The sequence below is a fragment of the Sander lucioperca genome, chromosome 4 (assembly GCF_008315115.2).
Source record: "Sander lucioperca isolate FBNREF2018 chromosome 4, SLUC_FBN_1.2, whole genome shotgun sequence".
Lineage (NCBI taxonomy): Eukaryota > Metazoa > Chordata > Actinopteri > Perciformes > Percidae > Sander > Sander lucioperca.
The window spans coordinates 6427338-6441934 of NC_050176.1; the positions used below are offsets into that span (position 1 = coordinate 6427338).

Genomic DNA, 14597 nt, shown 5'->3' on the forward strand with positions numbered 1-14597 from the left:
TTTGCAACACTGAGTGCTGTGAATGGCTTCTGCAGCGTAACTCCACAGTATCAGCCATTCACGTACTATCACCATGTAGCATGGTGCATGCTCTGTATATGATGAGCAAAGATGAGATAAAGCCTCAATGATCGCTGTGAGGAAATTACGTCACTGAAGTTGAAAGAACTTTGGGTTCCCTGGGAGAAAGCAGAAGCAGACAATGTAAAATAGGCCATACACATAGTAGTTGTAGAATAGGTTTTAAAAAATTGTAACATTTATGTAAATGCATACTGCCAGTTTTGTAGCAGTAAGGAATATCATACACTAATAACTTTCTTAAAGGGGCACTCCACAGATTTAATATTGCACTTCCATAAAGATTGTGAAACAGATTTAAAAAAGCAAAGGAGGCTGAGATATCCTGACTTTTATGCTGCGTTCATGCCACCTGGGAATAACGGACCGCCCCCGTGATTACGTTGTTTTTCCGACTGCCAGCGTTCACATGGCCGGGATGCGTGTTCTTCTTCTGTTATATTGGCGTTTGGCATAACAACTTGTTGCATGACTGCCACCAACGGCTGGCCGTAGCCTAGAGCATCAGGTGTGTGAAAACATGGAGGCCACAATAACAAAAGATTTGCTGCTGTTTTCTTATACGAGCATAGAAACAGCACATGGACAGGTGTTTGTGTTATCTGCAGGACAACGGACGGGAAAGGACACGGATAAGGTGTTGTTTTTTTATACATAGGCCTATTTATGAATAACTTGAAACATGTTATGTCTGTGTATGTTTCTTGGCAGAGGCATTTGTCCACAATAAACAGTTTATCGTCATTGAAATATGTTCAGTGAACCAAAGTCGCCTACATCAAACGTCAGTTGTCAACAACGCGTCCCCAACTAGGAAACTCGGTTAGCAAAATCTAGCCCGAGTTTCCCACCTCTGATTCCGACAGGAAGGGATGTGAATGATGACGTTTTCACTCGGAAAAATGTTTTTCCGATGTCTGTGAACGCAGCATTAGTCCCTAGTATGAGTAACACCGCAAAAACACTGGGTCCTACATTTCCCATGGTGCTACTCGCTGGCATCTTTATAAGACTTCCCTGCCTAATAAACGAGCACATCTTTCAAACTCCAATCCACTAGTTTGTAACAGCCTTTGTGGTGAAAACTTGAAGTTCAATCCGAGATAACCCTAATGACATCACCAGGGTTATTTTCTCAAACTTCTGAAAGCTTCCTTCAGAGCTACAGAATACATTAAACAACAGTATATACAGGCGGATTCTGGCAAGTGCTAGTTCTTCATCTGTCCATGTAAAAATGTGTCTTCTATAGCTTGATTTAGGACTGCAAAAAGTCAATCCATAGGTTATAACTTATGATGCTGTGCCAATGGCCTTCTAGTTGTTGTGCGGATAATTATATGCTTGCATCAAAGTGAGAAAAGAGCAGTGAGTCCTGTTTTCAGTGTGAAAATAGGGGGTTGTGGAACTCAAGTTTAATAAGACCATAAAACAAATAAAAGACTGCATTTTTTGAGACTATACCATTTATTTATTTATTACATATTTATTTATGTATTGTGCTTCATGTTAAAGCTACATTTCTTATTCCGAAATGATCCTTAAAGATGGAATAAATGAAGAAGGAAAACGGTGATTAACACGGAAGTGGATCAAGTGCAGTCTGGACACCCCAGCTATTATAACCATTGCGGATCACATGTGGCCCAGATGACTGTGGTCCCAAGACTGAGTCAGTGTGTGAGCAATGATCATTCACCCGATATAAGGCAGGCAGAAAGAGCACTGAGAGGACGGAGAGTGTCCCGTCAGGTCCTCCTGTGAGCACACCACCACTTATCAGCCGTGAGTGTTTGTTTTACTCTTATCTTTGGCTCTCTGACATTAATACCTCTGAACACTGACACCACCTCTTGGCATGTTGTTTTTCTTGTCAGACAGCTTTGTCTTCTTTGTGATGGGAAAGGATCGAGGCATGAGATACTGCTTTACTTTTGTGGTGTCTCTGCTAAGGCTGGTGAAGTTCATGTGATCGGAAAGAGCAGAGTTTCCTATTAAAAAGAAGCAGAATGATTAAATGCTTTGACAAACATGAATTTGTGACCTCTGCTCCTCTCAGCCTCATGGACATTGCTCCTTTGATTAGCTTCTATAAGCTCCAGCTGGGACATGTCTGCTTCAGGCTGCAGCCAATCACATGTCACCTGAAGGCATACAAGCAAAAGCTATTGTTGTTTAGTGAAGTAGGAGGAAGAGAGAGAGAGAGAGAGAGAGAGAGGGGAAGCGGAGGCTTGCATGGTACACTGAAGCTGCGCTTTGGTTCTGCTTCCTCTTCTGGTTTCTTTGATTGTGCATGCTTTAACTTTCAGTTGTGGTTATAGCTAAATGTCTTGTTCTTACTCTGCACTGTGTTAAATTCTGCTGCTAACTGTTGATCTGTTTTGGGTTTTTCTTTCTTTCTTTAAAGATGGCACTTGCACTAGCATACATCTTGATTGCTGCCATTCCTGTCGCCTACTGCTACCCGACTGCCTTCCAGGACCTGAAGCATAGTAGCAGTAAGTATCACTTCACATGGGCTTTTATGATGGACAACTTTATATCTGTGAGGTCCTGCTCCTCAGACTTGTCAGCTCTCTCTGATTTTGTTGTGATCCCTCACAGCAAACCGAACCTCCATTAGGTTCCTGGCTGTAGGAGACTGGGGCGGAATGCCTTATCCCCCCTACATCACCGCTGTGCAGAAGGCTACTGCTCGAGAAATGAGCAAAGTAGCAGAGCAGATGGGAGCTGACTTTGTTCTGGCCCTTGGCGATAACTTCTACTACAAAGGTGTGGACAGTGTGGATTCTCCTCGGTTTCAGGTCAGTGGAGTAAAATTCATCTCTTCAAAAAAACGAGAGTTTAACCTGATGTGAAAGCAACATTGAAAAACCCTGGTTTCTGCTCTGAATCTGTCAGGAAACTTTTGAGTCTGTGTACACGGCAAAGTCTCTCAAAGTCCCCTGGTATGTGATTGCTGGCAATCATGACCATGCAGGGAACGTCAAAGCACAGATCGAGTACAGCACAAAATCTGACAGATGGTAAGAACCAGCTTAAATGTTTTCTAAACTTGAAACATTAGCAGTTTTTCAAAATTGCAAAGACATATTTCCAACCCAACTTTATCTCAAAACTGTAAACACAAAAACCAAATCTTCAATACCTTCACAAAACCTGACTCAATACCTCAAAACTACTTTAAACTCAAACAATGGTCAACATGTAGCTACAGAAACATTTTTGTGTAAAATACATTTTTTTTCACATTTTTGTTAGAATATATTTAAAATGTAAATCAATGGTGTAGACTCCTTGTTTAGAATATCTTTTCAGTCCTATTCAGCAATACAAACAGTGCCAATATTTTACTGTATACAAATGTTTTCAGATAGTAAAGATTTCAAATAGTAAATTCCATAAACATGCAGTAACGTTTGGTAAATTTGAGTCAATACTGTGGAGGTGCTGCACAAAAGTTTAAAGTGATGGTTGCAGAGGTTGATATTGATGTCTGTATTTGTGTGAATGCTGATTTAGCTGCATTCACAATATTGTTATCCAATTCTTTATTTCTTCAACTTTCTTTGGTTGCCTCTAACTTCTGCACACGTTAAGCTACAAAAAACATTCAAATATCAAAATGTTCAGCTCTTTAAGCACATAATGGGACTTTTTTAAATTAAAGTCAATGAGAGCAGGCTTTAAATCCTCTTCTACTTCAAAATGCTACTCCTACTTCATACTTCTACCTACAGACACCAATCAAACTTTAAACCATCCACAAAAACTTCAGCTATTGGGCTCTATCTCAGCAGTTTGATAACTTTAACAGTTTTTGTGAAAATTAAGTTTAAGTTTAGTGTTTCTTTCAGGAAGCTTTTAATGGTTGTAGCTTATGGGTGTATGACATAGTGGGTGATGTCTATGCCAGAGCAGAGCCTTAAAAAATCATCTTAGTCCCTTCTCTATAACTTGCTCTCGCCACAATTTTTCCTTGTCATACAACATATATACATCATAACGTAGGTATGCTTGTCTACCTTCAGCCAATGTGCTCATTTAAGCAATAGGACTTATACATTTTGGTCGGTGAGCTTACAAATGACAACAGTTCCAAATCTTCCTCCATTCTCTGCCCATGTTAAACATCCTTGACATTTCCACGCGAAGGTACAGCGAACCACTTTTTTTGAATCGCTGATATGCCCACATTTTTAAATTTTTCCACATAAATTTTATATCAATACGTTCCCAAAGGACTTGTGGCGCTGAAAATGAGGTCATTTCACTTATTCCACCTATAGTTTAGGCTGTCTGAGCCTTTCTTTCACAGGTCGCTCTGTGTCTATTAATGCCAGCAGTCACTGATTGACATTGACTGACACTGATTATAGAGATCAAAGGGATCTCCTCTGTGTTTACAAACATGGCCACTGATTAGTAAGCATGACGCAGCATTTTCGCCAGACAGTCAAATTGCAACTACAGACAGTAATATGTCGCTCGTTTACCACCGCTGTGCCACTGTTGTAACACCTACAACTTTCATACAATATGGCTATTATTCAACTTTTAAAGATATATTAATTAAAACAATTATCACTTTTCCACATTTCTCACAACTTCACATTTTTCTTACACATTTTAACCAGCAATCCAGTTTAGCCTTAGCATTAGCGTTTCAAAAAAACTTTAATTATTCCACATCTTTTTTTACATTTAGTGATGTTATTCAACTTGTCAATGAAATTCATACTAATTAAAACCATTACCACTTTTCGAACTATTCTCACTACTTCAACTAATCCACTACTCCAGTTTAGCTTTAGCAATTTAGCCATTTAGCATTCACATGCATTTTCTGCAGGAAATGCATTTTCTAGTTAATTTTCTTATTCATTGGTAAATTAGTGAGAACACATTTTAAAATGAGCACAAATTGTAGGTTTTGATGGGTGTATTGACAAGTTGAGAAAATGTCATTTTGTTTTCTTGAGGGCTGTGTGGTTTTGAGAAACTGAATGGAAAAATTTTGCCAAAGCAATCGCAAAACTGCATCATTGAAGACAAAGTGTGAAAATGTGTTCAGCTTCTGCTGCCTGCACTTACCTGCAGTTACCATTTGGCAACACAAAGTGCATCACAGTGCAACGGTTTTAGGGAGTGAGAATGTGTTTATTTCCACGCTGCTCTTCTGTTACCTCCATTAGGAAATTTCCCTCTTACTACTACGAGCTGAACTTCCACATCCCCAACACCGGGAAAACCTTGACCATTATCATGCTTGACACCATACTGCTGTGCGGCAACTCTGACGACTTCTCGGATCAGAAGCCCAGAGGCCCCCTACGTGCGGTGGATGCCAACCGTCAGCTGACGTGGCTGCAGGAGAGACTGGCCCGGTCCAAGGCAGACTTCCTGTTGTTGGCCGGACACTACCCTGTGTGGTCCGTGTCCGAACACGGGCCCACCGAGTGTCTCCTGCAGAAGCTTCATCCTCTGCTCCTTAAATACAAAGCCACAGCTTACTTCTGTGGCCATGACCACAATCTGCAGGTTGGTTCATGCTAAATGTAGTAGAGATGTTCATATTATTGACGGGTAGTGTATCATTTTGTATTAACTTGTTTCAGTGTTGTTGTGATCTATTTAGAAGCAAATTGTGCTTGTTAAATATAATGGATGGACAGTAGCTTAAGGATGGCACATCAACCAATTATTTAATTAAGAAAATGATGGAATAGTAAGTTGATCTATTAATTGATCAGCATTTTATTATTTTTATTATTATTATTGGGTTGTATGGTTGTTGAAAAACAATAGATTGAAAACACTTTAATAAGGGTATGGACATTTCAAAAAGGGTAGGACCAGAAAATCATTTAGTTTCTTCCTACTCCTTTTCGGACAAGAGTATTTATGTATTTAGCTTGTTTCTGCTTTTTTTTTTTTTTTTTTTTTTAACTATCTTGTATTAATTTTTTTCATTTTTAATTTTTTTTATTTTATTTCATTTTTTTTTTTTTTTTTGTATGTTTGAAATAATACAACTATTCAAATGTAAATGCTAGGTTTAAAATCTGCAAGGCTGCTTTTGCCTTCAATCCCTTCTTGTCCTTGTCCCCCATACAGTACATTGAAGAGTCTGGTGTGGGCTACGTGGTGAGCGGTGCTGGAAACTTCCTGGATCCCGATATCACTCACTGGAACCAGGTACCCAAAGGTTCTGTGAAGTTCTTCACTGGCCAAGCTTCAACACTGGGAGGCTTCGTCCACGCTGAAGTCACAAAGGACAAGATGATCGTGACCTTTTTCCAGGCTAAAGGAACTTCTCTCTACCGCACTGTGCTCTCCCAAAGGAGCTTTGAGTAGACGAGCTCATCACAGGGGCATTCAAGTTTTTAATTGCAGACTGCAGTCTGCAGACATTAATGTAATTGCTGTTACTCTGTTTTTTTAAAATGTCAAAGTAATCGTAATGCACATTTTAAAAAGAATCGACTAGTTTTACTTGTACATTTATTGTGATAGCGAATAAATGTGGTTTCTAACAAACATGCCTGTCTTGTGACTTGTGGTGTAAGTTTGACTTGAAGCTTACAATGATTGCTTCAATCTGCTTAGTGTAGAAGGGGTTACAATCCCATGTGTGCTGACTCTTTGAAATGTGGTTTATAGAAGTGCTTTGTGTATAATCTGTAAATGCAACTGAGAATGGATCTGCTTAGTCGGCTGTATTTCTGTATGGAAAGGAGAATTCAACATGAGGCTTGGGATAAATTCAGGTTCTCTAAGACATCAGTGCATTCACTTTTCTTTTGGTCTGGTACGTATGTCACAAGGAAGTGAAACAGAACGCCTGGTAGCTACTCTTTTTCTTTTTTTTCTGAACTTGATCCATCTAACACTTAGTGCTAAATGTCTACATTTATTTGGGCCTACTTTGCTCACATGAGGAGTCGGGTAGGAATCTATAGTAACTACAGTAGCATAGCTCCCAGTATTGCTAATATGACTTGACAAACAGTAGCTGCTTTATTATGGTTATGATCAATCAGGTGACAATAAGCATATGACATAGGCTTGCAGTTATGCACATCTACAGTCGTGAAAAAATTAGGACACCCATGCTAAAGTTGACTAAAAAGAGGAATAAAAAAATCGTCTTTTGGAAATTGATCTTAATGCCTTAATTAAAAAAATGAGGAAAAATCCAACCTTTAAGGACACCAATTTTGTTTGTGAATGAATAATGTATCGTGAATAAATAAATGTTCTTCCTTAAAATACAAGGGTCATAAGTAAGTACACCCCTATGTTAAATTTCCATAGAGGCAGGCAGATTTTTATTGTTAAAGTTCATAAAGTTCCCTTGGCCTTTGGAATTAAAATAGCCCCACATCATCACATCCCCTTCACCATACCTAGAGATTGGCATGGTTTTAGATCAGTTAGCCTAATACTGGTTTGATTTACATTGAGAGATGATTTTATGGAAAGTACCCCAAGTACCTCATTTTTTTAATTAAGGCATTAAGATCAATTTGCAAAAGATGATTTTTTTATTCCTCTTTTTAGTCATCTTTAGCATGGGTGTCCTAATTTTTTCACATGACTGTAAGCCATGAAATACATATTTCTCTAAGCTTGCCTGCTAACCTTTTAGGTATATAAAATGTAGATGTTTTTGTGTGTCTGGCAGATGCAAATAACTAGTTTGAGACAATTGCCTGACTTTAATGTTCCAAATGAGGATTATGGTGCAAAACTATGGCTTACATTTTGCTTTTAGATTAGTTGCATGGCTACCAGGCTGAGCCAACAGTAGCCCTTTTGCAAAATGACTCATTGCGGTTTTGTTTTGCGTTTTGGCTTTGCCTAATTTTCTTACGCATTATGGAAAACTATATAAGGGCTGTATTTTGGAATTCGCTTCAAGGCGTGCATTTCCATTGCTTTCATTTGCAACATTTAAATTGTAAAAGTTTAAAATACAAAAACTATTGTAACACATTTGGATCTCATCACAAAATGGTAAAATATACGGGCCATATAATGGTGTAATGCTAATCCTATTAGAAGCCCATGTGCAGAGTTTAAATACTGCCACGACATTGCTGCTGCTACTGAAGGATGGGAGAGGTCAAGACGTCCACAGTCGCTGATCTTTTGTCCCTCACAGAGAACCACCTGGCCTGCCAACAGAGGATTAGGCTGACAGACAGCCGATTGGCAGATAAACTCAGCCAACTGTTGACATCACATCATTAACCTGGGAGCAAAGCAGAACAGATGGGATTTTTCACCTCCTCCTGCAGAAAGTTGAATTGTTTAACTTTGCTGCCTTTAATTTTCTTATTATGTAAGCAGGATTCTTTTTTTTATCTCACCTCTTTTATTCTGCATCAATAAAAGAAATGTAGAAAAAAGTTGCATGAGAATGACCACTGTATGTTGGTTAGTAGGTTCACAAATCCCCAAACAGGCCAGGATGCTGTAATGTCTTATTGTATAATGTAATGAATGTGAATGTCTTAACCACAGTCTGGCTACTATAGGGTTACTGACTCTTTAACTGTTGTGTCATGATCCATTTAGGATGAGTTACAGTCCGCTGACTGAACTGGAACTGAGAATTGAGTCAACGGCAATAAGGAATCGGCCAAGGGTAAGACGGTCACCTGAGGCTAAAGAACAGGTAAGGACCGCTTAACTCTGACTGCAGAGCAAAAGAAAGCCTCACGTTTGCACATCACGTCAGACAGATTAGACCAGGCGTGTCAAACTCATTTTCACTAAGGGCCACACTGGAAAAAGAGAATCACACCAAGGGCCAGACATGTACAGTTTATTGACGTGATTTACTTACTGCATGTCACTTTTTTTTTACATTTTGGTAGTTTTTTTCCTCATTTTTGTTGTTTTTGTTCCGACTTTTTTGTGGCTTTCTCAGACATTTGTCACCTTTTTGTAAATTTGTTGCTTTTTCCGACATTTTTGTACGCTTTTTGTTGACATGAAGCCCTACAAAAGTCATCAAAAGAGTTCCTTAGCCATCATAGAATTTAGCAAATCAAGCAAAAACAAAGATACATTTTTTAACAACAACCTGTTTCTTAGCCTGAATATGAAAACTCTCCGCTTCTTCTGGGGGAATTTCTGAGTCTCAGTCAGCAAATCTGCCATATTCTGCTTTCAATGTCAGGTAATTGCAGTTTAAAAAACACTTTCCTGTGTTTTTAGTTTGGTGCACAACTAGGCGGGCCAAAATTTATTGTGAACCCAAATTGATATATGGGCCGGATCTAAATCTGCAAGGGGCCGGATTTGGCCCGCGGGCCTTGAGTTTGACACGTGGATTAGACACTTTCTGAATTTACAGTAATTATAAGCTTGTACATTTTGATCTCTCACCTGCAGGGGTCCTCGGTGGATGTTTAAATTCATGATTAAATCGGCTAAAACCGATATTTTTTGCAATAACCACATATATACTGACAAAGCTATAGCCTATAACTTTACTGTTTTGGTTGTTTTCAGTGAAAAAGCTTTAAACCTCACTGTACACTACCTGTAAAGTGCCAAATGGCAGACTGGCAAATTTAGCAACTAGATGGTAAACATAGTGGGGTAATGTAGCAGATAAAGTGCCAGATATTTCAACAAGAGTTGGTAGAGACCAAAAACAGAGCTGAAAGACAGTAAATATAGGGCTTATTCACCAGGTTGACACAAACACCACTTCAAATGAATGCTAATGTTTCTCAGCTGATTGTTAACAGTTTTTGCAGGCTTTTGGGGTGGCAGTAACTCAGTCAGTAGGGAGTTGGATTGGGAACCTGAGGGTTGCTGGTTCAAGTCCCCATACAGACCAAAGTATGGTGGTGGACTGGTAGGTGAAGAGGTGCCAGTTCACCTCCTGGGCACTGCCAAGCTTGAGCAAGGCACTGAACCCCCAACTGCTTGGGCTGCCTTTCCATGGGCAGCTCCCATAGACAGAAAAATAAATGGACAAATAGATCCCGTTGCTATTAAAAGCACTTTTCCAGTGATGGCCGAGCGTTACTGCGCAGCACCAAACTGAGCTTGAAGACGTAAATGTGGCGTGAGCAAGCTGTCTGAAAGTTGTAAGTCTTCTGGTAGCTGTGCCAAGAGAAATCTCAGTCATTCCGAACGTAGGTATATGTTAGGAGATAACATAGGCACAGGCTAATTATTGCTAACTAAAGTGCTAGTTAACATTAGTAATTAAACTTAAACGGCTAATGTAAGTCGAAACTGCCTGCTTCTCCTGTACTATACGGTAATTCCTCTACAATGCGACAGTAAGTCGCGTGGTTATGACACAATCGTTAGCCTATTTTTACAAAAACATATACTACGGAGCCATAACGTGAGGTACAAGGTAATGGAGCTTTTTATACATTGTCGTGTTTCTTTAGAAATAAACAATGGACAAATAAAGTCTTTAAACGCAGATGTAAAGTTATTCGCTGTCAAAGTGACGTCAAAATGAATGGCAGTCAATGGAATGCTAACGGCGGGTGAGTGCTTGTTAGCATCAAAATGGCGCCATAGGAGGTACGCGTTGTGGAGAGAGGCTTACCCCCTTGGCAGCTCCCCCACTCTGACATCTCTCCATTAGTGCATGTATAGGTACTGAGCATGTGTGTGTAATTCAGGCCTGTGTGTAATTTGTGAAAACAGAGTGAAAACACTGTAATTTCCCCTTGCGGGATTAATAAAGTATGAATTATTATTATTATTATTATTATTATTATAAAATGTGAACTGTCATCATAAAATAGCTGCTAACGATCAGCATTTTCATACATGATATTTAAAAGCAACACGAGAAACCCAAAAGGTCAAATTACTGTAACTCTGTCTACATTGTAGAAACACCTGTCAAACCGAGTCAAACTGCACTGACAAAGAGGAACAAGTTCACATGTTTGAAACTTTCCCAGAGAAATATGCAGAACAAGGTACAGGAGTTGACTGATACCGACACTGAAACCTAATGGGAGCCATGTTCCTACTGTAGCAGTTATTTAGTTTATTTGGTTTACCCTCTGTAAAATATTCAGCTATCAGTGTTACATTTCTTGAATTCTGTTGGTGCACTTATTCAACACAACTGTACACTTTTTGTGACCGTTAGCTCTTTCAGCAGTTTTTCAGCAGTGGCCCAACCCTCAGTCACACAGGTGTAGATTCAGTTGAAATGTAGCTACATAGTATGTATCCCACCTGCCAACAAATGTCCGAAACTGGAGCGCAGTAATCCTGCACTCACATGTTCCAGACAACAGCTAATCCTAAAATGTCTTTACCCTCCATGTTATTGTGGTGTTTCTGTCTGACAGCTCAATATTTTTATTCCAATAATGTAGTGTAGGATTATGTGCAGGTACTATAAGTCCAGAGCTTTGCCTTAACTTCACTCAAATTAAAATGTTCACATCATTTACCAACACAGACACAATAAAAGGATCTTTCAACATCATCAACAACCCAGGAAAAACGATAGAAATTAAATAAATGTGTCGAGAAGGGTGATAAAATTACCCATGTGGTTTAAGGGTTACACAGTGGGTCTGGAACCTGGAATCCTGTGTATCACTTCCTCACAGACTTACCTTCTTTATCAATTGGTTCCACCTTAACCTCTAACCCCCTCTGCACCACTTACACAGCTCCTGGGCATCTCCCGCAGTGTCAGAGTTTAGAGCACTAAGATCTCCTGCCTAAGGAAATAGGATTAGCACACCTTCTATCGTGTTTTTACTAAGAACTAAAAACACATTTAAAAAAGATGCATTTAATTTCTAACTTGTTGATACCCTTCAATAAACATGGAAGCGTTGACTAAATGGTAAGCAGAAGAATACATCTAATGTGATATTCTATTAAATTATATCTCCTATGTTTTATTAGGACAATGCACATTAATCAACATTTCTGAAAATGTGCCAGTGTTAGCCAGACGGCTGATTTTCAACTGTAGTCCCAGTTACCTAGCATGCATGTCTTTATGGTGGGAGGAATCCGGAGCACCCGGAGGAAACCCACTCAAACACGGAGAGAACATGCAAACTCCACACAGAAAGGCCCTGCCCGGACCGGTGATCGCTGAGCCACCGTGCCGCGTACACAGTCATGTGTCTACATGCATGCACCCCACAACTTGTACCACTGCAACACCAGGGATGTTTTAACTTTACACCTGTGCATTTGTTTTCCCTTCAGGTTGTTGCAAACATCAGCTCTTGCCTATTAGATACAATACTTTGGATGTCTGTGCAGCACAGTGCTGCTGTCCCCTTTTTTCCAGACCTACTCAACACTCGTCCCTCTTGAAACTCTTTAGTCTCTGCACACTTCAGCCTGGATCCAATGACTCCTGTCATACAGGCAGGATAATAATGTTCGGTTTCACGTTCGTTCACTCAGATTAGGCTGCTGCTGTCCAATTACCTAATTCCACAGCTCAAAAGTAATAAAAGGATGCTGTATTAAAGGCTAAGCTGCTCATCTAATCTTCTCTCTCTAATCTCCATCCCTCACTGAATATAGGGACTCTGGGTTTAACAGATGGCTTGAACAATGTTAATTGAGAAAAGGTGCAATAATCTCCTTTTTAGTTATGGACACAGAGTGAAGATGAAAGTTAATAATGAAAGAAATGAATACAAGTACAGATACTGACTGTGTCTGTGTGTGTGTGTGTGTGTGTGTGTGTAATGTCACAGACTTCATATCTTAACAGTTGATCAGACTTGAATAAATAATGCAGCTAGGTTAAGGCCATAATGTAGTATCTACAGTATGTCACACCTTTTACCAATTTAACATTATGTAATCACTTATTTCTGTATTATTATGGCTATTTGCCGAAACAGAAAAGCGGAGATGATCATTCTAATTAATATTACGCATGCTGTCCTTAAAAGGCCTCACAGTCACGTTAACGCGCTCACCTGCACTAATTAAATTAACTTCACCCGATTAGTTAGTAGGCCGATCCTCCTAAGTGCCAGAAATACACATAGTATCAGAATAACGTTGACACACAAAGTGTTTAGCAAATATTATCTTAGCGTACACCTACAGTGCATATTCACCTTTATTTGTATATATTGTATTAAAATATATATATGTGGAACACATTTGAGAATCACTGTGTAACGGTAAAGATAAAAGACATTATTTTGGCTGGATCTGTCATTCACTGAAGTAAAAGACACACCCCTCCTTTTCACAGCCAAACATGAACTGATTATACATTTGGATTATTTGATGTTGAATATGGTCACAAGCTCCACATTACTCCATCTAAAGTTTGTCCAATGAAGTAAAGATGCTACATAAAAACAAATGTGACAGCATGGCCTAAAGTAAGAGGTGTGTGTGGAAGGAGAAGGTTAATAGTCATAATGCTAACTTGGCACAAATCCACAGGGATAATGAACAAGTAAAGGCCGTCCCACTGAGTGTCCCAGGCTCTGATCCTGAGAACATTTGATTTTTGTCTCAGGTAGACACATCAGTTACTCCGACAGAAGTAAATCTATTGATCAAAGTCTTAATGCATACTTTCCAAGTCTGTGCAGGCCATATGACGTTGCTGAATTCGTGACACGTTACACGTTTTACAAAATAGATTGGGGTAAAATGTTGTTTCAGAGGTGAACACATGGAGCTAAAGCACTCAACTAAAGAAAATCAAAGTGCACAAAGGGATAAGAAAAAGAGAGAAGAAACCATGTTTAGCAGATATACACTGTAAATGAAAACTGTCTTGGATCCTTTGTGTTGCCTCATGCATCACTCTCCTTCGGGATTGGATGACTGTAGGGCGGGCTGTGGATGCTGTGGGAGTTGGGAAAAATTGAAGGTATGTATGGGATGACGGCCATCAGAGGGCTGGAATCCGGGCTTTCATGTGGGGGAGTCATGGGGATGATGATGTCATCCTGGTCCCACACGTGGAAGGCATTTGGGTGGGAGTGACTGAGGACAGGTGGCAAGTGCAGAGGGGTGACTCCCTTCGCTCTCTCTTGCTCTTTTTTCAGGTCCTCATCGAGTGGGCCCAGCAAACAGTCTGTGGAAGGACAGAAATGGGGGATTGAGAATTGTATTACATAATTATTATTCCCACATCTTTGCAACTGTCTTGTTTATATACCACACATAGTAGCTGTTAGGGCTGCACGATGTGAGGAAAATATGCGATAACATTGTTGAATATCGTGATAACGATATTATTTGCGATAGATGAACAGATATTGAGGTGTACTCACTTCTGCCTCTCTGTTTTTTCAGTATTCTGCTAAAATACAACAAATTGCTTGTTGAATTTAAAACATAAGAAATAAATCATTTCCAACATTCTTTTTATTAAACAAATTGAACATTGAATTGAATATAAAAGACACCACTAAAAAAAGAAGTTACATTTTAAAGTGCAATTTTACTCATTCTCACTCACGTTCGACCAGCACAAAAAAAAATCTGTGAGTGTATGT

General features: G+C 39.4%; 1 protein-coding gene across 2 annotated transcripts; it reads left to right on the top strand.

Annotated features, from left to right (window-relative positions):
* Window positions 1-1624: 1624 nt before the first annotated feature.
* On the top strand, window positions 1625-6860 carry acp5a (acid phosphatase 5a, tartrate resistant). Of its 2 annotated transcripts, none has more exons than XM_031284375.2 (6): window positions 1625-1866; window positions 2489-2579; window positions 2686-2885; window positions 2983-3107; window positions 5277-5622; window positions 6199-6860. In XM_031284375.2, exons 2-6 carry the CDS (start codon window positions 2489-2491, stop codon window positions 6436-6438), a joined length of 1002 nt encoding a protein of 333 aa, XP_031140235.1. In that variant the 5' UTR covers window positions 1625-1866; the 3' UTR covers window positions 6439-6860. The 2 variants fall into 2 exon arrangements, with proteins under 2 accessions (XP_031140235.1, XP_031140234.1); XM_031284374.2 differs by lacking the exon at window positions 1625-1866 and adding an exon at window positions 2045-2319.
* The last annotated feature ends 7737 nt before the right edge of the window (window positions 6861-14597 follow it).